This window comes from Xyrauchen texanus, chromosome 3 (genome assembly GCF_025860055.1).
Source record: "Xyrauchen texanus isolate HMW12.3.18 chromosome 3, RBS_HiC_50CHRs, whole genome shotgun sequence".
NCBI lineage: Eukaryota > Metazoa > Chordata > Actinopteri > Cypriniformes > Catostomidae > Xyrauchen > Xyrauchen texanus.
Window position 1 is genome coordinate 47,516,159 of NC_068278.1, and position 26,472 is coordinate 47,542,630.

Consider the following 26,472-nt stretch of genomic DNA (forward strand, 5'->3'; position numbering starts at 1 on the left):
AACAACTTTAAACTCAAATATACATGATGTTAAACAAAAGAATTAATGTAAGTGCTTTGATAAAACTATAAGTTTCACATTCCTGTCTTTAAACCCTCCAAAAAAACGGCCCCATTCACTTCCATGAAAATGCCTCACTGTAACCTTGAAAAGGAGGGATGAGTTGAAATAAAAAAAAATTGTATCAACATTATGGCACAAATGCTGTTGATTGAGCTCAACTTGTATTGAACCTGGAATATTACTTTAAGTAAACCTGGGGTTCCATTCCTCTCCTATCTGGAATGACGATTTCCAAATCTATCTCTAAAATCAAATCGGTACAACTTTTCTCCCATTTTAGAAAAAAACAGAAAGAAATGAAATCTCTGGTTACTTAGAGATTTATCTCTAAAGGGTAGAACTTTGCTTGCTAAAGCAGAGGGACACTTTCGTCTAGCTTATTCCGTCAGGGTTCTGCACTTAGTTTTGTCAGAGCTTAACAGTTCCATGTCTGTTTTATGTCTTGTGTCTGGATTCAGCTACTTCGGTGGGTTTGGTTTATTTACTCTGTGGCTGAGTCCAGACACTTGTGTTTAGTCTCATGTTATGTGAATGCACTTGGTTTTGTATATTCTAATTTCTTTGTGCATTCGTGTCTGTCTTGTCTTCATTGATAACCCCGCCCTCTGGTTTGTCTTGTTACATGTTTGATTATTAGTTAAACAGTTTGAACTGACTTCCTCGTTTGCCTCCTGATTTATCTCCTTATGCCAGTTTGTTTGTGGGATGTTGTTTATGTCCCCTGTTTGGTTTTTGTCGGTCGTGTTCGGTCTCTTTCGGTCATGTTCCTGTCCAAATGGATTTCTGTTGGTTCCCCGTTCCAGCCCGTCATTGTGTTGTCACCCTGGACTTTGTTTGTTTGTTGTTATATATTTTGTTTGAATGAAATCCCACTGAATTGCCTTCTGCATTTAGGTCCTTCACTCACTCCAAACCTGACAGAACAAACTGGCTATTACTGGATCCAGTGGAGGTAATGGGCATTTTTCTTTTCCCAGTATCTGTCCGCAAAGAGTCGATCTCCCAGTACACAACCCACAATGAAAATTCTCTGTCCCATACTCTAAGCAGTCGATCCATCAGAGAATATGCTCAAGAGCTTGCCGATGAGGCCTTTAAGTGCTGTTATTGGTGAGATTCTCTTCAAAACCCTTTTCCTGACAGGTTTGGACAAACCGGTCTTGGTGGAGGAGCTGGGTGAAATCTTTTGCTGGCCTTTTTGGGATTTGGTGGACCACTTCTGCCAGCTTGCAGAGGTGGAACTCCAAATCCCAAGACCCCTCTCTCTCAGCCAGTTCCCTGTCATCCCTCTGGCTCTTCCTGGGCTTCACGTCACCGTAGGAAGAGGAAGCTGGCTGCTGACCGCCAGGAGGTGGAGGCCATTACCGCAGCAGTGCTTCGGAAGAGGAGAAAGGCCCCTACTTTTCAGCCCCTGCCGCCATCCACGGCCATGCAGGCTGTTCCCCTGCCACCGGCCACGGAGGCCTTTCCCTGCCGTTGCCATCATCCACGTTCCCTTGTTCACTGCCTGTGCTCACGGCCATGGAGGTCGTTCCTCTGTCACTGCCAGTGCCTATGGCCTCAGAGGCTGTTGATAATCCTGTCCAGTTTCCAGTGCCCACCGCCGCCTTGCATGATCTCATCACTTTTCTCAAGCCTCATCTCAGGCTGCCTGACCCCGCCACCTTCAAACCCCGGCCACCGAATCCTTTTTCTGAAAGCTTTGATGTCTGGTATCTGTCCCCTTGAATGTACTGTCAGGGTTCTGCACTTAATTTTGGGTTTTTACCCATTTTGTATTGTATGATTCCTGATTTTTCTTTGAAATTTGAACATTTGATTTTTTTGTTTAATACATACAGAGAAGAGTCAGATGTTCATGTAAATTTAGTAAGAGTAAGAAAGCTGCTCAGACAGTAAATCTTTTCGAAAGACACAGTCCTTTCTCCCTCCCTGGCATGATATACATTTTGCATTTTTATTTTGTTTTCTAAAAATAAGGGGGGATTATTGGTATGTGACATCAAATTGTGAACAGATATCTTAGATGTGTGCGCTCGCTCTCTCTCTCTCTCTCTCTCTCTCTCTCTCTCTCTCTCTCTCTCTTCAATTCAAAAGTACTTTATTGGCATGATTGTGTTTACATACAATATTGCCAAACCATTAATACACAAAACAGATAATGACAAGAAAAATAATAATAATAAAATAGTAACAAATAACAATAAAGATAGAATTAACCCATTTAAGCCCACCGGCAACTATAGTTGCCACAGTGTATAGTTGTATTTTCCTATTGTAAGTATTTTTCTATATGCTATCCATGTTTTGTATCTCAATGACTTGCAAGCAAACAACCAAAGAAAGGATTTCAAGAAAAAAAAAATGGTGTTCACTTCCTTCCTGTCACATATTGCTGTCAATTTCCTACCCCAACTTCCAGGAAGCATGGCAAAGTCAAACCTTCCAAATAAAAGGTAATTTTCATGTTACTAATAAGTATTTTTTGTTGACATATATAAATCTACATAATCATGGTCTCTAGAATCACCCAAACAAAACAAATATTACAAGAAATCTATAGTGTCTTGTATACTTAGTCAAAAGTCCAAGCGGCAACAATAGTTGCCGGTGGGCAAATGCCTTGAGTACATATATCATGGGGAAATGGGGTATACTCTGTTAATAGGTTAATAAATCAAGATTATTGGTCTTTTTTAGTGCTTTTTGCTTTTATAATATTCCACCTAAACATAACTTAAAGCATGAGATTATGTGCTGTAGTTTATCTTTTTCGACCTTTTATGATATTATGTCCTGTAAGAGGCAAAATATTGAGACCCCTTCATCCAGTTTGGATGCGTTTCATTCTATTCGGTCAAGGACCCTAATACTTTTTATGACTAGTAGCTTATGATTCCATTATAATGTTGAAATTCAGACAAGTAAAGAGTTTACATTTATATTATTTTATGAAATCACCTACAGTATAAAGAGCTACAACGCACATATGGGAGGTGTTGACCTGCATGACCAATGTGTAAACCGTTACCGGATTGGCTTCTGATCAAAGAAGTGGTGGTGGCCATGCTACAGCTGGGCACTCAACAGTGCTATGGTCAATGCCTGGTGTTATTACAGGTACATGAAGGTGTAATGGGAAGTGGGAGGTGAGGCTGCGGGGTGGCAGGTTGGAAGGATGGGGTCTATATGTTAGGTGGCATGACACAAAAACAAAACATGATTTTATTAATTATTTCATTCATTCAAAACCCACCCATTGAAAATTAATTAATTCATTCATACCAGTCATGTAAAGAGGGAGACAGAGATCTCCTCTCCTTCCAAAGGCTGGTTTCTCAGAGTTTTCTCCAGCGCCATGGGATGAGGCCAAAGGGCCATGGAAGAAGGTCAGTGTTGGGCTCTGGGCATAAAGTCTTCCCCAGATTGCTGCTCACACAAATGCCTCGGTAGTTATTGAGGTCGAATTTGTCTCCACTCTTATATAATGGGTGTATTAAGCCCATACACTAAGTGTCTTTGAATAAGATTTTAAAATAATCTTTCCATAATTATCCATTTTGTATGGCTATGTCCTGGCTGTGTTGTTTATTCAGACTGTTCCATTTTTCCCAGAACTGATTATTATTAATTGAGTCCTCAATTTCATTAAGAGTGTGGTTTAGGTGTTGTTGCTTTTTGTGGCATAATCCCTGAGTGCTTCACAATAGTTTTGTCTGGTTTCAGATTTGTGTGGCTCTCTGTGTTTTTGGTCTGTCTGAGTAGTTTCTTTTAATTTTACATTCTTTATCGAACCAAATTTCATCCCCAGTTTTAAGTTTAGTTTTCTTGTTTGTATGGAGTAAATTTGCTTTGATTGAGCACCTTTGATAAATGTCATTTATTTGTTGTACTGCGGAATTTACGTCGATCTTGTTAGCCATAAACCGTGTTGTTTGAAATCTATTGATTAGGATGGCCATTTCTTTGGAGCTAATTGCACTAAGGAATTCGGACTCATATTTTGGGGACCATTTGTATTTCATATATATATATATATATATATATATATATATATATATATATATATATATATATATATATATATATATATATATATATATATATATATATATATTAAACTTTAAAAATCCTAAGCCAATAAGGCCATCTAGTGTTTACACTGGCAAGATACATTCTAGAATTATGTGTATAATATCTCACGCTAATTTAATTAATATTCAACAGATTTAATGTACAATAACATTTATAATGTGATAATGTAAATAAACCATTTACACATAGACACAAAGCACAAAACAAGAAAACGTATACGCTATCCAGAAGGCGGTTCAAAAAGCCTTCTTGACCAATCATGAAGTTCTACGATCTGGAAAATGTGTTGCTGAACGCGGGTGCGTGGCAAATATCTGACCAATCACTGAGCACATACAAAGTGAAACTAACCAATCGGCTATACCTTTACAAGCAGGCGACATCCGTTTCGCGGAAGTTGACGTTTCTAACGCCAGGCTAAATATTCCTTTACATTTCCCGTTATTTATGGTTCCAATAAAACATCGTTTGACAAGCAAGGTAAGTCTGAACATTTGTGGATTGGTTTTCAGATAATAAAGGAAGTAATGAGCTGCCGGTTTTGGGTAGATATTCGATTATTTAGCTGAATGAATGTGTATTGTCATGACAGAAGAGCTATTGTTCTAAATTATGTAAATTACGATTAGGAATTTACCATCAGGTATCCATCTGAATAATTCACTGTTCTTGTTAAAAAGCGTTAGTCTAGAAAGTAGGTCTAGAGACTGTCCATAATGATCTCTCTGAAAGCTGAAGAAACGTATTGCACTTCAATATTACACGTTTTAACTTAAGTCCCAAATAAATAAATTAGAGAAATAATACATTTCTAAAACGTGTTAGGTGTTGAGGTGTTTGTAAGTGTATGAACTGCTAGGTTTGTGGCTTGTTCTGCTAACCAGAAAATACTTTGCTTACATACTTTGGTACAAGAAGGCTAAGGAACATTCAGGTCAAAACAATTGAATCTTTCAAGCTTTCAGACTGTCAAACTCTTACCTGACAGAATTAATGGTATGCCTGATCATCTCTTGTCTCACGTTATAGACTGTATGGATGACAAACTTTATTCATTATTTTATGTCATTGTTTTTCTCATTTCACACAGGCTTTCAAAGCAGTCACAAGCAAGAATGCTGGACATGTGGCCTGAGACATCTGAATTCCTGGATTGATGGCAGCTTTTGCTGTATTGCGTTATGCCAGCAGCAGTCCTCTGCTCTGGGGTTGGGGACCCATTCTGTTTGCTCTCCTGGGCTCTGTTTTTGTTCTATTGTTGCCTTTAGCAGGCATAGAAGAGCAATGCTGTGCCACATTGAAGGGTCTTGCCCTTTTCCGCTGCCAGCTGTGGGGGGGTGTTCAGCGGCCCACAGTGCACACCACCAGCTTGACGGTCCCATTCACAGCGCTGGACCTCCTGCCACAAAGAGTCAAGCCTAGTAAAGGTCAGGGATGTGACTGTCATCTAACAACTTAGTCGATTAGTGGGGTAGACTACTAACATTAATATTTTTATGGTGGTGGTTTTAATGGGAGACCCAATTAAATGAATTGAGACTTCTTAGAGAGCGTTTTTGCATTATGATAGCTTGCTGTGCTTAGAAGTGAATAACAGTCAGCACAGTAAAACCCTCTGCAAGAAGTTTCTTCAGCATGCTTTAGGTTCAGTCTTTTTATTCACTGTTTCAGCAAAGTGCTACATTATAAATACAATTCAAGACAAGCACTGTCAGACTTTAAATCCTTTGCTGTGAGTAATATTCCTTTATTTGTGAGGTGTTCTTGATTCTGTCTGACACTGCTCGAATAAATAGTTGTAGTAAAAAATATTTAACTGCTTGATGTCGTGAACTAGATATGTACTCACATTATTTTCTTGCAGTTCTGCACTTTTGAATTTGCAGAGGATCGCCCTGAAGCACTCCAATAGATTGATGCACATAAGCAATATTATGCTACTCTGTATTGGCCTTTTTTTATTTCTTAATTTGATAGTTTTGTACAATAATTTATTTAGCTTATTTGTTGAATAGCTGTTAGGCACCATGTTGAAGTGCTGCACTTTACTTATGGTTAGGTTAAGGGTTTGGGTTAGAGCGTATGGTTCATAAAATGTGCATTCTTCTTCATTGTATTATGTGCATTGTTGTATGTGGAATATACACTATCACTTTATTAGGAATACTACAGTCCTAATAAAGTGCCAGACGTGGTCTTCTGCTGTTATAGTCCATTTGTCTCAAGGTTCGACTTGACCAGAATTGTATCGCAGAGTGCACATTACAATTGTACAGAGTGGTTATCTGGTTATCTGAGTTACTTATATGATTATTTGTAGTGCAACGTCTATGCATGAGACACCGTAAAAACTGTGTGCAATTCAAAGCACAATCCATCCATCCATCTTCAACCGCTTATCCGAAGTCAGCCCCAAACTTCCCTATCCCTAGCCACATTAACCAGCTCTGACTGGGGGACCCTGAGGCGTTCCCAGGCCAGTGGGGAGACGTAATCTCTCCACCTAATCCTGGGTCTTCCCCAAGGCCTCCTCCCAGCTGGACGTGCCTGAAACACCTCCCTAGGGAGGCGGCCAGGAGGCATACTTACCAGATGCCCAAACCACCTCAACTGATTCCTTTCGACGCAAAGGAGCAGCGGCTCTACTCCGAGCTCCTCACGGATGTCTCACCCTATCCCTAAGGGAGAAGCCCGCCACCCTTCTGAGGAAGTTCAATGTTATTCCAAAATAAATAAAGTTACGCTCTTTTGAATCTTTTATTAAAAGTTAATAAATTCACCCATCTATGAAACGACTTTTCATTTTCAGCTGACGTCACAAATACCAAATTCCTCTGTTTTAGGCCTAATGATACATATTATTGTAAAAAGTATTGATGTTGGTTAAATTATATTGGTACGAGGTAATACATTATCAATCAAGTAACTCTCATATTGACAAGTTATGTTAATTGATTGATTAAATTCAAATAGTTTGCATAAAAGGATGACATTTTATATTTGTTTAGTATTCAAAAAATGTGCTACAAAAGTATAAATGACCCTTAAAATAAAAATATGGCCAATTATGACAAATATGGCCTCTTAATGGATGTTAATTCTGTTTTTTGCAGACAAAAACTCAAATTTGCTGCATGCATCCAGATTAAATGGATGTAGCATGATTATTATGAAAAAAATGGAAAACGGAACGTCTTTTGGAGTGTTACTGAACATTTATTAAAAATCTCTTAGCTTGAAGATCATGTTGTTTAATATTGGCCATCTGTTCATTGACAGAGATGAAATTGGAGGCAAAGGCGTCTCTTCAGCAGGCTCTGGAGATGAAGAAACAGGGGAAGAGGGAGAAAGCTCATAAGCTACTCATCCACGCACTCAACTTGAACCCAGAATTTGTGGAGGCACTCACTGAGCTGGGAACTATTCTGGAGGAGGAAAAGGACGTTGTTCAAGCAGACCACCTCTACACCAAAGCCCTTGCCATCTCGCCTTGTAACGAGAAGGCTCTGGTGAGTAGAGACCGCACGTTGCCCTTAGTAGAGGAAATAGACCGACGACACTTCGGGATTATAGATGGAAAGGTGCGCCGTCTCATGTCTATACCCAAAGGCAACTCCGCTTTGCGTCGAGTAATGGAGGAGACCTACTACCATCATATTTACCATACAGTAGCCATCGAAGGCAACACACTCACTCTGTCTGAAATTCGGCATATTATTGAGACTAGATATGCCGTACCAGGTAAGAGTCTTCAAGAACAGAATGAGGCTATTGGCGTCGATGTAGCGATGAAGTACATCAACACCACTCTGCTGTCCCGTGCTCGGGCAATCACTGTCAATGACATCTTAGAAATACATCTGCGCGTTCTAGGCTACGCCGATCCCGTTGAAGCCGGACGATTCCGAACTAGCCAGGTTTTTGTGGGACATCATATCCCACCACACCCACAGGACCTGGACAGACATATGCAGGAGCTGGCGCAGTGGTTGAACTCAGAGGAGGCACTGCATCTTCACCCTGTAGAGTTTGCAGCTTTGGCACACTATAAACTGGTTTACGTGCATCCATTTGTAGATGGCAACGGACGGACTTCCCGTTTGCTGATGAATTTAATACTAATGCAAGCTAGTTATCCACCAATCACCATTCGGAAAGAACAGAGGGCAGAATATTATGCTGCTCTAGATACAGCTAATGAGGGGGATGTTAGGCCCTTTATTAGATTTATTGCAAAATGCACAGAAATTACGCTTGATACTCTGTTAATAGCCACAACGGAGCATGCAGTTGGGCTCCCTGATGCTAGTAATCATGCCTATCGTGACTGTAAACAGACCATACCTGTGCATAGCTGAGAGATGGCATGTTAATGGAAGGGAACAAGCTCGCACACACAAACATTTAGTTCAGTTGTCATATGGACCACGCAGCCACCATAATGAATCACTATTCAACCCTACACTGCTATCATCTGCGTGACTCAGACAAATGGGGATGCGTTTCAATGTGTTTTCTGTGATGTCATATGTGTCCACATTTGTTAGATTCTGTGTTTGTATTGAGTTTGATATGTTCATGTTACTCCCTCAAATGTATTGTGTTGTGCATTTGAAATTAAATTCAATTACAAAAATTCATACTATATGAGTACTTGGTGTGAACAAACCTGGAGCTGTGAATGATAAGGATGAAACAATGAATTAACAGTATTTAGGACAGATTCTGAGATCATGCCTCATTTACAGCCTGCTTGCTTGTTTCTTTTGATAGTTTGCTTCTTTATTTGTTGTAATATAGAATACATAATTTGTAGAATGTCTACTTTGGAAAAAAATGACCTAAAATCAGGCCATGCCAACCATGCATGTTATTTATATTTTGTGTAATTAAGTACATCTTTTAATTTCTCTAGTGGCAAGCTTTGCTAAAGGCAGATATCTCTAAAACGCATAAATCAGGCTTGGATTAACTTCCTATTAAAGTATGATTGGGAAAAGTACTAACAAGTACTTATGAAGTTCTTGAAGATTGGTTTTTAGGAAATAAATATATTCCCATTTTAATTTCCATTTTATTCAGTTTGGCACTTAGCCATTGCATAGAAAATTTTCTCAAGATTTTTATTTTTTAATAAGGGATATAATTTGTGATCTAAAAAGACTTCGGTAACAAGTTAATTATCTAGAAATGATTAAACATTTCTCTTTTGGAAGCTGTTTTATTGATTACTGGTTGTATTCAATATCTTAAAATAGCCTTAAGGTTATTTTTTATTTTTTTTAAATGTCTGTTATTGTACATTTTTGTGTGCCTCATCTTTTGGCCACTAAGTACATCAAGAAGCACTTTAGTTTTGATTTATTTAAACATTGCTTTATTTTACTACCATACAAAGCAATTTTATTATTGTGTATGTAATGTATGTAATAAATTATTGAACATCTCAATTCATTCTAGCATTTGGTGGATTTTTGTATTAATGTCCCATTGTCTGGTGGCCAAAAATGACCAATCCAAGACTATTTCAAACTTAGGTCAAAAGCTCTTTAATGTTAGATTGACCTGAGAAATACTCGAACATAACACAAGACAAATGTATTTGACAACCACATGCATTTAATTGCTTCATTAAACCATTTAGTCCAGAAAAGGAGAAATAAAACAGTATGACTATATATATGCGCAACACAGGAAATACAATAGATACATTATTGTAAATTATTATAAGATTTGCTTAAAGATGACACAGACAACGTTTTGGTAAATAAAAATGACAGATCTATGCTAGGTCAAAAAAAAAAAAAAAATCAGTGCACACGTCATGTGTATACTATGTTTTAATTTTTAATGTTGAACAAGACAGTGCAACATGACATTTTTATTTTCTCAATCACTACTTTAGGCCACTGTGGTGTTATAACGCAAATATACAGAGCTACGGTTTCAATTTTAGTTCAAAATATACAAATGCTTTACAAAACTATGGCCAACCACTAAAGGGTGTGAACAAGAAACAAATGCACAATCAAAAGAACAATGCAGGAGGGCAACACGAAGAAGAAACCATCACTTAACCAAAAGATGCAGAATGGAAATTTCTAGTGTAGGACAGTAAGGACACTGTTAAGTTAAAAACCAAAAATATTGTCACAATGTTTAATAGTGGATGTAGTAGTCCATCATACCCATCAAAGCCAGTAATTAATACTAATATTCAGGACATTTAGAATAATCTATGATATATGGTGTATATACAATACAGTATAGATGGGTTCACATTCAGGTTAACTCATAGTGAAATGTTCTAGTGATATACAGCTGCTAAGATTCTTCAACTTCAAGGGAACAGTTCCACAGCTGCTGTAAGGCAACAACTTTGCTTCTCCGCCAGTTCTTGAACTCAAAATATTACAGAAGCATGCGGTTTTGAACTGAATTTAAAGTTCTAGATTCTCAACGGTCTGTATAGTCTGTAAAATCAGTCTGTGGAGCACAAGCTTCAGCCTTCAGCCCAATAATGAGCACACAAGGTAAGGCAGGTTTACAAGCTGTCAGCAATTAAATAAACATGAGATTCAAGGGTGGTGCTTGGAGAAAATACATATAAAATGTAAGACAAAACTCAAACTCTGTCAATAGAATGGACTAATCTCAACAGGACAGTGAACATCTTCCAGTTAAAGCACTGTAGTCTAATAAACAAAAGTGAATCCCTTAGCCACATGTATTGTTGTTAAGATGCTGGATTTGAATTGCTGACAAGATCATCTATTACTCCATTTTGTCTTCAGGCTCTATGAAGACATTACAGAAGTTGATTGAAAATCTGCACATGCAAGACTGTTTTGGATGGCCGAGGTACTGCAAATAAATTATTTGTACAACATGCAGTCCAGCTAATACTAAGTAAAATAAAGTTTATTTTAATTTTATTTTTGCCTTTGACAAGGCAGGTACACATCTACACATCAGTTGCCCAAAGGGGCCTAGAAAGAAATTAAGCTGTTAAGTTTTGAAACCCATTTATATAATAACATCATATCTTCATATTAAATATTCTTGCATATACCTTTTAAAACAGCAGTTCCTATCATTTAACAGCTTGTTAAAAAAATACTCGCTGACAAAATCTGAAATCTGCACTCATCCCTTTATTACCAAGCAAAAAGAAGAAGAAAAAAAAAAAAACTTGCATCTCTATGGATGTGGTGTTAAAATATTTTTTAATATGTTTTTGGGGTGGTCAGATTTGTACAGAAAGTAGGCTAAATTAAAATGCTGTTTGACACAGCATGGCTTTCTGTCAGAAGGCAGGTATTCTTTTTGTGTTATTATGTATACTGTTTCATTTTTTGAGGAGCATTCTGGCAAAGTCCTCATTGGACAGGGACTTAGTTTGCGTATCCAGGCTTGTGGTTCCAGTTCCTTCACACACTCCATCTGTCACTGTGCTATCTGATGCAGAAACGGTCCCATTCTCTGCTTTGGCAGCTGGAGTGCTCTGCCGGTACAGAGAGCGTGGCAGCAGAGAGATCTGAGTGCGTCCTTTTCCCCTTCTGAAAAAAAAAATGAAACATGTAAGGAAATGTATTCCTTCAGTTATAAAAAGCCAAATTGCTGATACATTTTAAACAGTTCTACATAACATAGATCTTTACAGGAAGTGTAAAGAACTGTTGTTGTCTGCTTTCCATGTCTGTCAGACGGTCTAAATGAAAGTTATCCAAGAACCGCCTAGTGGAACACTTTACGCTAAGAGTCTAGCTATGCGAAACTACATGATACATAAAACTTGGTGCTAAGGATTATAGTAAATTAAACTGCCAGGTTGGAATATCTGAGCAGCTAATCTGGAGTACTTACGCTCCCTGAGGTTGCCTTGGCATCACTCCCCCCAGGACTCGACTGGGCATTGCCTTATCTTCCATCTTCCTGCTCGGGGGGTTGCTAATGGCAACAGAGAGTGTGAAGTTCTCCAGCATGGTGCCGTCCATCTTTAGGACAGCCTGTGAGGCCTGTGTCTCATTCTCAAATTCCACGTATGCCAAACCCTACAACACATACATTAGTCAGTCAACATTCACTTTACTAAAATTGTATATTTTAAAAGAAGTTGAAATGTGCGACCCAGCGTCCACATGCGTGGACGTTGTATTTTGGCTTCAGTATATGCAACGCATAATTACATTTAATTTAAACCAACTGATCTCAATTCAGGAGACCCTGCTGTCAGTAAAGGGTTGAACCTTCGATGTACGGAGTCATGTGACAAAACAACATGGTGCCGATCACTGAGTAACACCAATAAAATTACATCTGGTAAGAAACCCAATTACATTTTTTTACATTGAAACCAATTTGAGTCAAAAGATCAGGGTCTCTAGTTTCATCCAGTTTGCCATTTTTAGCAATTTGAGCAATTTATCTTGAAACGCAACGCTGTTAAACACAGTGACCACGTACGTGGACTATGTTCATTTTCATTTACAATATCCTATTATTCACTGTGCATTATATCACATTGAGATGTAATAGATGTCTGTAATGTCTCAAACCAAAAGTAACCAACACTCCTGGAAATAAAAACAATTTTCTATAACTTGGAATTATTTAAAACATCACAAATTAGTCCCGATGTCCCCATATGTGGACATACATTTTTGGAAAAACTATTGTAGTATTTTTTTTACATGACTCTTAGGGGCTACTAGTAACAAAACAAAAATGGCAATGGAAAATGCACACGCAATCACACACCAGTCTCAGGAGGAAATATCTAAAGAATATTAATTCCTTAGCCTAATGGAGCTGACCACATTGTCAAAGATATTTTACAATCATCTTGTGTATGTTTATTGGTAAAAGATGCACACCTTAGGTTTGCCTGAACGGTTGGTGACTAATCGGATGGCTCGGACCGTGCCGTGCTCCTTACAGAGCTCCTCTAGTGTTTCTTTAGTGCAGGTGTACGGCAGGCCCGAGATAAAGATCTTGTGCTTCTCTATTGCCGTTTTGTATTTAAAGACCTGCCAGGAAGATACATTGTCATTACAAATTACACATCAAATACACTTTTAAAAAAATCATAAAATTTTCAACGATCAATCAAAGTAACAGAAACATCTAAATTATTTGGTAACATACAAATTTTATTAATAGGCCTAAACATTCTAGCTACCTTGAAATCCGGGTTCTTATTCTTGTCCACACAAGGTGACACAAACATGGGCCGCCCATCCACTTCCCGTCTGTCCAGCTTCAGTGCCTCAGGTACAGCCAGCCGGTCCTCAAACTGCACATAGCAATAACCTCGAAACACACCTTTCGCTGCAAAAATTGGTCGCACCTGTTGGACAGTCCCACAACTCTGAAACAATGTTCGCAGCTTGCCCTCAGGATCCTCCATGTTAAAGGACAAGTTACTGACAAAGACACTATTTTCATCTTTTCGCTGCTCCTGTGACATATCTTGGGATTGCTGTGCTGCTTCATTTACACCCTGCTGGTGCTTACGGAAACCAGGTGGCTCATTTTTACGTGGCGGTGGTGCTCGACGTACAAAAAGCCCACTTTCTGTCTCCATGTGCTCCTCCGTAGCCATGCTGCCAAAGTCCCCCTCACCTTTGAGCCTCTTAGATGGCAGCTCTGAAAACATTTGATATGTAAGAGGTCTCTGAACCACACCTTTAGCTTTACAAACTTGGGGCCATATTTTAAAATGGTCCAGCTACCCCATACACCCTCACTGAACATCAAAATACACAAAACATTTTTTTTTAGATTATTTGTCATATTAGAACGTACACAAAAAATATGAAATGGAAACGTAGTAATTATATTCCCTCTCTTATGTTGTTAACCTATTTGACTTTCTTCAGTGTAACATAAAACTTTAATCTTTGACAAATACCCTGGCCACTCTTTTCCATATAATGAAAGCAAATGAGGACTGGGCTCCAAAATGACAAAAACTCAACTGAAGCACCATAAAAGTAGTCTATACAGCTGCTATATTCTACAACACACCAGTGTTATTATATTATATTATAAAACATTATGTAGTTTTTATTTGAATATAATTATAAATTTTCATTTGAATTTCAGTAATATTTATTTTATTTTTTTTAGGTTTTATTAAATGCAAATATTTCTATTTAGATATTTATATTGTTTCAGTAATTTTTTTTATAGGGATTGACTAATGTATGAAGCACATCAGCTGACTGAGAGAAATAATTAAATTTCATTTAAACCAACTGATCTTAATTCAGGAGGCTCTGCTGTCAATAAAGGGTTGAACTTTCGATGTACGGAGTCATGTGACAAAACAACATGGTGCCGATCACTGAGTAACACCAATAAAATTACAACTGGTAAGAAACCTAATTACGTTTTTTACATTGAAACCCATTTGAGTCAAAAGATCAGGGTCTCTAGTTTCATCCGATTTGCCATTTTTAGGAATTTGAACAATTTATCTTGAAACGCAACGCTGTTAAACACAGTGACCACGTACGAGGACTCTATGCTCATTTTTATTTACAATATCCTATTATTCACTGTGCATTATATCACATTAAGATGTAGTAGATGTCTGTAATGTCTCAAACCACGAGTAACCAACACTCCTGGAAATAAAAACAATTTGTTTAAAAAATGTTTTTATAAAAATCTGACTTTCAATACCTTGGAATTATTTAAAATCTCACAAATTAATTAAGAAAAAAGTATATTTTTAGAAAAACTATTTGGTCTAAAAAAATTTTGTAGTTTTTTTTTTTTTTTTTTACATGATTCTTAGGGGCTACTAGTAACAAAACAAAAATGGCAATGGAAAATGCACATGCAGTAAGAGAAATGGAATAAATCTCATTTATGGCACACTTAAATTTGGTACTGTTAAACTTACCGAAATAGTTAATGTCTAACAGAGATAGTGTAAGAATTATGAAAATATACAGATTTTTGAGAATGCCATTTCCAATGTATATTTTTTAATAATTCTGGTGCTACAGATAGTATTGTGAGACAATGATGAATTAGCTTTTTAGACTAACTGTTGAATTCAAAGTACACCCACACAGCACTTGTTTGCTTTCTGCCAAACGCAATAACAGTATACTCCGTCAAACACAGCTTGCACGTTTTGAAGACACAGAGTAGGTGTGGCGCCAAAAAACTCCACCTATTTTTGTGGTGCTAGATATGACCGTTAAAACTGCAGATGAGTTCATATTGCTCCTTGAAATTCACATAATTTTGGGGAGAATCAAACAAAACCTTTTATTAAAATATTTTTACATCAAGGCAAGAATTTTCGTTTTCGTAAAAAATTCTAATATTCATATCTTATTTTAATTAATGAAAAAAAAAAATTAATTAGTTTTCAATAAGGATAATAACCCTGCATCATACAGGTTTGAAACTACAGGTAGGTATGTAAATATCCACAATTAAAATTTTTAGGTGAGGGGGCGCTATCGCACGTTGACAATTCGATCGCTCTCGGAGAAGGTAACAGATTTGTTCGTGTATTGAACAGCACAATCACTTTTTTGTGTTATATAACTTAAAACTAACTTCCTAAACCCTGGTACTATTCTCACACTGATTATAAGTGTAAATATGACTTCATCTCGGTCAAAAGGCGACGCGGGTAAAGGAGGCCGCAACAAAGCCCCGCTTTCCTCAGGTGACGCTGACGGGTCCACGGTGAATGTTGGCCCCGCGGATGATTCACACGGGACTGTCACTTGTCTTCAGTCAATGTTGGACTCTGTTAAGAATGAGATCTGTCAGAAAATTGATTCATTATCTACTGATTTACGCTCTGAGATTACTACAGTGCGATCAGACGTTAAAGGCTGGATGGAACCTTTGCAACAGATGGTCGAAGCCAACAATAGTACCATAAAAGAACTGGAGCGTTCTTCATCTGATCATAGCGATCGCCTAACGGAACTTGAGAATTTGATAACGTCGCTCAGTGATCGAGTAACTCATCTTGATGCTAAGTGCGAGGATTTGGAGGGGCGTTCCAGGAGAAACAATCTTCGTCTGGTGGGTCTTCCCGAGGGCTGCGAGGGCTCGCGTCCCACTGAATATGTGGCCCAATTTTTGCAGGAGATTTTGCAACTCCAGGATAAACCCTTGCTGGATCGTGCACACCCCGTACGCTCCGTGAAAAACCAAAGAAAGGACAACCTCCACGCCCTCTTGTCATCAGAGTGCATTACTTTCATGTGCGTACTGAGATTCTTCAAAGGGCCGCGGATCTCTCCCCTCTCAATCACTATGGCGTTATATATGTGCCTCATTCCTGAGCGAGTAATTGTAAGTTTTGAGCACAGAGAACTATATTTTTCAAGCACATTGCATTATATTTTGAACAGAAATTAACAATCGCAAATAAAAAAATCGTTTGAGCAAAGAAAAAACGATTCCGTGCTCAATAAATGTATTCGCTATTATCCATATTAACGTGCAATAATAACCCTCTCACGCAGTTTACTCAGGTGCTCTCACAAATTTATTCTCTGCGCTGTCAAGTCCCTCTCTCTCTCTCTCTCTCGCTCAACCTCTTAATTCTGTTCGCGCTCAACTCTTGACACACACGCGCGCTCAACTCTTTACACACACGCTGGCTCAACTTGCAACAGCGTTACAAGTGTGCCACAAAATCAACCAATCGGAAAAGTAAAGGTCAATTGTGATTGGCTGTTGGTCTCCAATCACCACGCAGCACAAAGATGACGAAAAATTTTATGGATAGATGTCTTCTCTAGCCACCATCAAACATGACAGAGTCAAATGGTGAAAACTGCAACAATATGCCACAACGTCAGGTGAGTTAGTAATTTCTAGTTTTATGATGTTATGGTTTTCTATGCCTTTGATGAAACCCTGCTATTATCTACGGAAGCGTATTGCATTCACTTGAGAAAAAAAAATTTACTCTGTTTTTCTGAATTAATGAGATCCCTCAGAATCCTGCCAGGAGCTCTATTTTAGCTGGATGCACATGAATTTATAGAGATATATTTTAAACTTGGCCTTCAATACAAAGACATTACTGTCTATGACATTTGTAATACTGTCATGGCTGAGACACGCTTCGATCTTCCAAAGGACACTAATTACACGAGAACTACCGGAATTCTAGAACTACTAGAATGGCCATAGTGGTCATTCTGACCGTTCATACTAGACTGTACCAAATGTCATGTCATATTTACATTCGAAACTTCTATTGAGGTTTTAGAATGAAGCTTCTAATGTCTGTCGTCATATTTTATATCGTCATCACCCTAAAAATGTATTGAATAAAATAGAATAATATGGATCAAATGGAGCGTAAGCTGAACGCAGATAGTCCTACATTATACGATCTTTTTTTGTAATATATAATAGTGCTAGACTATATAAATACATAGGCCTATATATTATATATTAGCTGCTAGACTGCCCCGGAAGGTGCGTGCCTCGCTTTGTGTGCAAGTTTTTCACCACAGTGAAAATGTTTTCGAAAGTCTAAACGCCAACAAACATGGATTGAGGCGGAATATTTCGTTAGATAAAAACATGTTGTGAATTTTGGAAATTATTACATCTATCCTTTTTCAAAACATGTTGACTTTTGGACTTTACAACGCTCTGGAGTTATTGGAAATTGGAAACAATCCTATGCAGCCACCACTGGAATCAAAATCCATGAATAAATGAATCTGTTATATTAATAATAAACACCAGGACACGAAATATTAATTCTAATGAATGTGAAAATGTATTAGTTCATCGACAACCACAGAACTTCTATTGTAGCTAATTACAGATACAAATTTGATTATTTCCGGTAGTTCTCGTGTAATTAGTGTCCTTTGGAAGATCAAAGCGTGTCTCAGCCATGACAGTATTACAAATGTCATAGACAGTAATGTCTTTGTATTGAAGGCCAAGTTTAAAATATATCTCTATAAATTCATGTGCATCCAGCTAAAATAGAGCTCCTGGCAGGATTCTGAGGGATCTCATTAATTCAGAAAAACAGAGTAAATTTTTTTTTCTCAAGTGAATGCAATACGCTTCCGTAGATAATAGCAGGGTTTCATCAAAGGCATAGAAAACCATAACATCATAAAACTAGAAATTACTAACTCACCTGACATTGTGGCATATTGTTGCAGTTTTCAGAGTTGAGCGCGCGTGTGTCAAGAGTTGAGCGCGCACAGAATTAAGAGGTTGAGCGAGAGAGAGAGAGAGGGACTTGACAGAGCGCAGAGAATAAATTTGTGAGAGCACCTGAGTAAACTGCGTGAGAGGGTTATTATTGCACGTTAATATGGATAATAGCAAATACATTTATTGAGCACGGAATCGTTTTTTCTTTGCTCAAACGATTTTTTTATTTGCGATTGTTAATTTCTGTTCAAAATATAATGCAATGTGCTTGCAAAATATAGTTCTCTGTGCTCAAAACTTACAATTACTCGCTCAGGAATGAGGCACATATATAACGCCATAAATCACAACGGAAAAAGGTTGTCCATTTTCGCGGACTACACTACTGCTGTGGCTAAGAAGCGGGCTTCTTTCGGAGATGTTAAACGCGTTCTCCATTCATGTCCTGGAGTCAAGTTTGGTTTGCTTTTCCCTGCGGTGCTGAGGATCACGCTACCTGATGGAGTTTCGCACAAGTTTACGGAACCATCTGCTGCACTAAACGTCGTTCGCAGAAATGTGAAGCCTGCGGATGCTTCAGGTAATGATAAATAATTTACAGATGAGGGCAAAGTACTGGCCTAAGCAACATGGATGGATATTATTATGTTTATTTACGATATTGGCTGGCCCTTCATTATTGAGAACTCGTGACTACAAAGTGTACCGTTAGGAGTTAACGTACATCTTAACTGAGCATCATGGTCCCTCCACTATCATCATATTGAACTATCCTATGCTGACGTATGGGACTGGTTACGATTTCATTACTGCTGTTCTGTTCACTGATATTTTTATTTTTCATACCTTAAAATTCTGTTACCTTTTTCGAGGCAATATTACGCGAGTTGTGTTAGTTAACGCTAGTGTTGTCACAGAGTGTCTATATAAGGGTTAATGTTAAGGAGGGTTGTATCTGTCTCGTTTGGGGAGATGCTTTTTCCTTTTTCCATTTTTTTTTCTCTTTTTTTTTTGCCACCTACAGTGTTTTGCCAATTGTTTTAAAAAAATTTTTTTTTAATCTTTTATCAATATTACTTGTACACTTGATCTAATACTTTCCCTTTAAACATGTCACAGTCTAAGATAGGGTACAGAGCAGGAGGCAACAACTTAAGGTTTGTTAGTTGGAACTGCAAAGGGGTAAACGGACCAGTGAAACGTAGTAAGGTGCTACATCATCTTCATTATTTGGGGGCACATATTGTTTATCTCCAAGAGACTCATCTCAAAACGAAAGACCATCAGCTATTAAAAATAAGATGGGTAGGCCAAGTTTATCATTCCACATTCCAGGGTAAAGCCAGAGGGACAGCAATCCTTATACATAAATCAGTGCCCTTTGTATGTTTAGATGTTAAAACGGATCCTAATGGCAGGTTTGTCATCGTCTCAGGGAGAATTGGTAACACAGCACTTCTTTTAGTTAACATTTACGCCCCTAATTGGGATGACGACAAATTCTTTAGACGTTTATTTTCCTCATTGCCAGACACTTCTTCACATTCTATTATTTTGGGAGGGGACTTCAACTGTTGGCTTACTCCTGACCTTGATCGTTCTTCTCTCAGACGTAATTCACCCTCAAAATCTGCTCGGGTAATTCAGTCTTTTATGGAAGAATTTGCCGTTTCTGACCCATGGCGTTTCTTTAATCCATGTGGTAAAGCATTTTCTTTCATTTCCCATGTTCATCAAACATTTACACGCATTGATTATTTTTTAATAGATAATAGACTTATCCAATCAGTGGAATCGTGCAACTATAATGCTATTGTAATATCGGACCATGCACCAATTACCATGAATATTTACGTTGAGGGGCTCAATGGTACGTGCCCACCATGGCGATTCAACACCCGTATGCTATCAGAAAACAGTTTTGTGGAATTTGTCTCCCATCGAATAGATTTTTTCATATTCACGAATAGCAGTCCGGAGATATCTGCATCTCTTTTTTGGGAAGCCCTGAAGGCATTTCTTAGGGGGGGAAATCATTTCATATACTTCCCATAAGGCAAGGTTAAACAAAAAGAGGCGTTCTGAGATAACGCAGAAAATAACTAAATTAGATAATACATATGCAGTTACCCCATCTCCAGATATTTATAAGGAACGCCAATCATTACAGGCAGAGTTTAATATACTCTCAACAAGTTATGTAGAGAATTTACTGCTCAGAACTAGGTCTAGGTATTATGAAGAGGGTGACAAAGCGGGTCGACTGCTGGCTCTCCAACTGCGGCAGGAATCAATTTCCCACCTTATTCCCCAGATTAAAACACCTTCAGGGACAACAACAGATCCCATATTAATTAACAATCATTTTAAAGATTATTATACTTCCCTTTATACATCTGAGCAAACTGCCAACCTCTCTGACTTTGATCATTTTTTTAGTACCCTCAGTATCCCTACAGTTGATTCTAATTTTGTTGATCAGCTGGAAGTACCCATCACTATAGACGAGCTTGCTAAAACTGCTTCCTCGATGCAAAGTGGTAAATGTCCTGGACCGGATGGATATCCAGTAGAGTTTTATAAGAAGTTTTTGAACAAATTGGCTCCTATATTATTAGACATGTACAACGAATCATTTAATTTATCAAAACTCCCTCAAACCCTTAATCAGGCCTCGATCTCCCTGATCCTAAAGGGAGGTAAAGATCCTCTGGACTGCTCTTCATATCGTCCTATTAGTTTGCTTAATGTGGATTTTAAACTCTTATCAAAATTATTGGCGGTGCCTCTGGAATCTACATTGCCTTCAATCATATCTTCAGACCAGACTGGCTTTATTAAGGGTAGACATTCCTTTTTTAATATAAGGCGTTTATGTAATGTTGTTTATAACTCCTCACCCCATTCTATCCCAGATGCTGAGAAAGCATTTGACCGGGTAGAATGGGGGTATCTTTTCTATACATTAAAGAAATTTGGTTTTGGTGAGAATTTCATTTCATGGGTGAAGTTGCTGTATTCTGCTCCCCAGGCCTCAGTTAGGACTAATAATACTCGTTCAGAATACTTTAATCTTTACTGTTCCACCCGCCAAGGATGCCCTCTAAGCCCAATTCTTTTTGCTATTGCCATTGAGCCTCTTTCCGTTGCTTTAAAATCTGACCCATCAATAAAAGGAATAACAAGATTAGGTATTGAACAGAAGGTCTCATTGTACGCAGATGATCTTCTTCTTTATATCTCTGATTTTCCTGTGTCAGTACCTGCGGTTCTTAACAATTTAAAATTATTTGGTTTTATTTCTGGTTACAAGCTAAATTTAGGCAAAAGTGAGTTTTTCCCATTGAATGCAGTGGCCAAAAAATACCCTTTACAACATACTTTTACCATTTAAAATTACACAGTGCAATTTTAAATATCTCGGGTCTGTATAACCAATAGATTTCAAGATCTTTTAAGCTTAATTTTGATAATCTACTGCTTCAGGTTCAGAAAGACTTTGAACGATGGTCGGTACTTCCTATATCCGTAGCTGGTAGAATTAATTCTGTAAAAATGAATACCCTACCAAAGTTTATGTATTTGTTTCAGTGCATTCCCATTTTTCTCCCTCAATCCTTTTTTCAGAGAATAGACAGGTCAGTCTCAGAGTTTATTTGGAATAAAAAGACTGCCAGAATTAGCAAAGCACTTCTTCAACGACCCAAATCTCTTGGGGGTATGGGCTTACCCAACTTTAGACACTATTACTGGTCAGCTAATTTCAGGGTCTTTCAGTACTGGTTAAACCAGGTCAAATCGCAGTGCTCACCCATGTGGCTTGCCATGGAAGCAATTTCATGTATTCCTACTACATTACCTGCCCTGTTATACTCCCCTATTAACAGTTCCTTTTCTCCCTATACAAAAAATGTAATTGTAAAAACTTCACTGCGAATCTGGAGACAGTTTAGGCTGTATTATGGATTACAAACATTCTCTATGTCTGCCCCTATAGCGTCAAACTTTTCTTTTCCACCATCAATGATGGACAAGACTTTCTCCCAGTGGGCAACATATGGCCTATCAATGTTTAAAGATTTATATATAGATGATGTTTTTGCATCCTTTCAACAGCTCGTGGACAAGTTTTCACTGCACAGAAACAATTTTTTTCGATACTTGCAGGCTCGCAGTTTTATCCGTAATATGCAATTTCCTAGTCAATTTCCTAGTCTCCCCACTCCCACTTCCATAGATTTACTCCTTGAGCCAATATCTATTGGGAAAAGGATGATTTCTTTTTTTTATGACAAAATATGTTCTCTACATAGCAGCTCACTGGCATCTATAAAAACTCAGTTGGAGGAAGACTTATTAGAAGATATTTCAGATGAACTATGGGAGAGTATTTTATACAGGGTGCATTCCTCATCTGTGTGTGCCAAACATGGATGGATCCAATGCAAAATACTTCATCGTACTCATTGGACTAAGGTCAAACTCTCTAAAATGTATCCTGACATTGATCATATCTGTGACCGTTGTCGTCAGGCTCCTGCAACCTTGGCACATACGTTTTGGTTCTGTCCGACCCTACATGGATATTGGACTGATATATTTGAGACAATGTCGGAGGTAGTTGAGACAGCAATTGAACCCGTGGCTATAACAGCACTGTTTGGTACACTTTCTTTGCCTGTTCACTGTTCACGCTACAAGGCGGATTTTGTGGCATTTGTGTCCCTCCTGGCCAGGCGTCGGATTTTACTGCATTGGAAATCATCTGCTCCACCTACTCATTCCATGTGGATTAGAGACGTTTTTCACTTTATTAAACTGGAAAAAATCAGATGCTCACTGAGGGGCTCTCTCAAGAACTTTTACAAAATGTGGGGTTCTCTCCTTGCATATATGGAAACATACACTCCCTGCATACTGGAAAATAGTTAATAAGTGTACTCTCTACTAGTGTGCTTCCGCTCCTGTGATAACACTTTTATAATTGAATAATTTGGCTAAACATTTATCTTGGTTGGCAGGTTTTTTTTTTTTTTTTTTTTGTCATTTTCTTTTCTTTTTTTTTCGGTTTTCTTGGGGTGGGGGGTGGTTGAGGGGCAATTTTTGCATATTTGGTACTTTATTAGGTATATATGTACATTCTTATTTGGGGTCAACATCTGTTCCCTTTATGTTAGGTAGGTCCTGGATCCCTGCCTATGTTCTGAACCTACCCCCTTTTTTTTTTTTTTTCTCTACATATGTTAAATTGTACAACTTTGTTATGGAATGTTTGGAATTTTGTAATATGTGGAGAAACTTATAAATAAAGTGAGGAAAAAAAAAAATATATATATAAATGTAAACTTAACACTATAAAAACAAGAAGTGATGTTCATAAAATGTAGTACTAAACCAGTTTAAAGCTTGTTTTTCACTCTCCAGACTTACCTGCATCCTCTCCCCATTCCTCTTCATACTCATCTTCAGCTTTTCGTTTATCCCCTGTTCGGTTTGCTTTCTGGCTCTTCTTTTGGGATTTTTTATCTGCCTTGGCTTTTCTCCTGTTCTCAGAATTATCCTCTTGTCTGGCTATGAGAGCCTCTTTTTCAGCCACCTATGGAGAAACAGCGTACAAATGGTTAAAAAAAACAGCAACCTTCTGATTACCAGTGTTGTGCTTCAGTCCACTACGCCTCCACCACTCCTTAACAAAAATGAACACGCAAGTATGCCAGTAATAGAGGGTTAGTAAGGTTTGCGTTCTTACTCTTGTTCTCTGTTCATTTACTCGGTTCAATTTTGTCTCAGTTTTCTGCACTGCAGTGTCCCAGTCTTCCAGAGAGCCTGTGTGGGACAACACCAGTTAGACACCCACACATGAACAGCAGAGTGAAGATTATGGCCTTCTTTTTCATGGACTCAACTCACCCTCCACTCTTTCAAAGTTGAGCAGCACATCACACACATGCTCAGCGTAGTCTGATGTACACTGTACAGCTCTATGGAGGGCCTTCCTGCAGTGAGCAACATCTCCATATGACCTGTTGCACATAAACACACATAGGGTCAGAACTAGAGATAGACCAATATATTGGTTTTACCGATTAATCAATGCCGATAGTTGCTATTTGCCAGTAGTTTTTACATTTATTAGGGCTGGGTGATATATTGAATATTTACGATATCATCATGATAATTTGGCTGACGATATAAAATTAATCAATATCGTGAATATCTTGATTTGAGTGTGCTTTTTATTTGGCCATTGCGTTTCATAAATGACAGGCTGTTCTGTGCATGCTCTCACATGTGTTTTTACCGCTTTTAGAGCAGATCACATGAATTGTAAAATAAATAAAAGTACTGAATGTTCTAACATTCAGGCAATTCCAACCTTTAGTAACTGCTACTAGGGCTGGGTGACAAACAATATAAATACTTATTGCAATAAAAAAAAAACTCTACGATATCGATGATAAGCTTTTGAGTAAAATCTAGATGTAGACGATCAGGTGCGTTTTGCTAAAAGCGCAAGCAGTTCGGCTTTCGTTCATTTTGAACAAATCTTTTATGTGACTCAGAGAAACGAGTAGTCTCAGAGAGTGATTTGTTCATTTTGTGTTGGCAGCGCATGTGTATTGCGCAACCTCCGTTCGTTTGTTCCATGAAAACTGCATAGGCGCTGTACAGGAAACAGAAATTATTAGTTCACCTTTCAACTCTTTTGGTCCAAGTAATTTGTTCTTTGGTCACATGACAGCCGTATACGCTATGCATTGCTCACACAGGAAACAGAAATTATTAGTTCACCTCTTGAGTCATCTGGTCGTTCGCTGTTTTGTCATGTGACAGCCGTATATGCAAAAGAAAAAAAACGACTCTGACAACAAGATTCCAGAGGTGAACTAATCATTTCCGTTTCTCATAATTTGTCCTTGGCTGCATTATAATTTTTTCCTTATTGGGACTATAATCAAAATTAGCATAAGTAAACGTGTTGGGGGGATTTGGCTATTGAAAATGTAACATTTAAATGTTATTCTGCTCAAATGAACAAAATTACTTGAATAAAGATTTGTTAATTCTTCTGAACGAGACTCAAAGATTGAAGTCAGTAAAATGATCCGATCTGCCCATCACTAATTGATAGCAGTGCGGGGCAAGCAGTTCCTTCAAGTTGTGTGTGGCTTTGAGTGGATTTATTCAGCATCAGTGGAAACACAGCCTCAGACTTTATAAAGTTGCTTATGTCCATGCTACGCCAGTCACCGCGTTCAGGGTTTGGATCCCAGATTGATTCCATCTGGAATGTAAAACATCATGACGACAGTTGCACCCTCTCATCGTCTCTAGTAAGCAGCGCAACAAAACAACAGTGCTGGTTACATCATATCGGATCTTTCTGCGCTATATTCTTAAAAAAATTCTCTAGCACTGAAACACGCTTCACTGATGCCCTGTCCCGGTACGCACCCGCTTCCTCTTTCCCCCACATGTGAGTAAACATGAGGTGCGTGTTTCCAGAGCGCCTTTAGACCATAACGTTTTTTCTTTATAAATTTAGTTTTATTAATCAGCATGTTCCAAGCCTTTAATAATAAACAAATAGATTTCTGTTCTAATTTTGTGAAATTATTCAGATGTCATTATCTCTGACAAGAATGAAAGACAAAACAAATCACTAGTTGGTAGTCTATACTTTCTCACATTAATGAAAATATAAAAATGATCCATTCAGACTTTTACATCTTCTAAAGTTTCTCATGAGATACCCTTGAACCCCCATACAGTATCATTCCTCAGTCAAAAGGGCTTCTATGCCCCCATACTGGGTATCTGAATGTAAAGAAATATAAAAATAATTTGAATGTAAAAAATATATATACTATCATTATGATTCAAAATGAACAGATCAGCTTACAACATTCATATCCAACTGCACTCGATTGATAAACTCTATAAAATATTGTCATATTTTAATAGAAGATCTCTCAAACACCACTGCTTTGGCTGTCTCTGGGCCCCAACGCAGTTTTGTATAGACTATTTTAGATTTTTTTTTTCTCCTTTTCTTCTGCCAACTTGAAAATTCAAAAAAATGTGCAATGTGCAAATGTAAATAAATATAGATATCGATTGATATGAAAAAGA

At 37.9% G+C, this 26,472-nt stretch overlaps 2 protein-coding genes across 2 annotated transcripts in view; one reads left to right on the forward strand and one right to left on the reverse strand.

The window, feature by feature from the left end:
- The first annotated feature begins 4,522 nt into the window (after positions 1-4,522).
- On the forward strand, positions 4,523-9,596 carry LOC127629502 (protein adenylyltransferase FICD). The gene is made up of 3 exons (XM_052106596.1): positions 4,523-4,638; positions 5,249-5,585; positions 7,438-9,596. Exons 2-3 carry the CDS (start codon positions 5,315-5,317, stop codon positions 8,514-8,516), a joined length of 1,350 nt encoding a protein of 449 aa, XP_051962556.1. The 5' UTR covers positions 4,523-4,638; positions 5,249-5,314; the 3' UTR covers positions 8,517-9,596.
- A 174-nt stretch (positions 9,597-9,770) lies between these two features.
- LOC127633315 (squamous cell carcinoma antigen recognized by T-cells 3-like) overlaps positions 9,771-26,472 on the reverse strand; it is a 37,048-nt gene continuing 20,346 nt past the window's right edge. Inside the window, exons 13-19 of the mRNA XM_052112352.1 lie at positions 24,250-24,362; positions 24,089-24,165; positions 23,770-23,935; positions 13,340-13,806; positions 13,035-13,187; positions 12,025-12,212; positions 9,771-11,717 (exon numbers count right to left, since the gene is read on the reverse strand). Of these exons, the coding sequence (XP_051968312.1) occupies positions 11,507-11,717; positions 12,025-12,212; positions 13,035-13,187; positions 13,340-13,806; positions 23,770-23,935; positions 24,089-24,165; positions 24,250-24,362 (1,375 nt within the window). The 3' untranslated portion in view covers positions 9,771-11,506. The remainder of the gene's footprint in view (positions 11,718-12,024; positions 12,213-13,034; positions 13,188-13,339; positions 13,807-23,769; positions 23,936-24,088; positions 24,166-24,249; positions 24,363-26,472) is intronic.

What these genes read in the sequence shown, in the direction of transcription:
- LOC127629502 (XM_052106596.1), top strand. Translation starts at nt 5,315, where the DNA reads ATGGCAGCTTTTGCTGTATTGCGTTATGCCAGCAGCAGTCCTCTGCTC. An exon ending in AAGAGTCAAGCCTAGTAAAG is followed by an intron (nt 5,586 to 7,437) that starts GTCAGGGATGTG and finishes GTTCATTGACAG; the next exon opens with AGATGAAATTGGAGGCAAAG.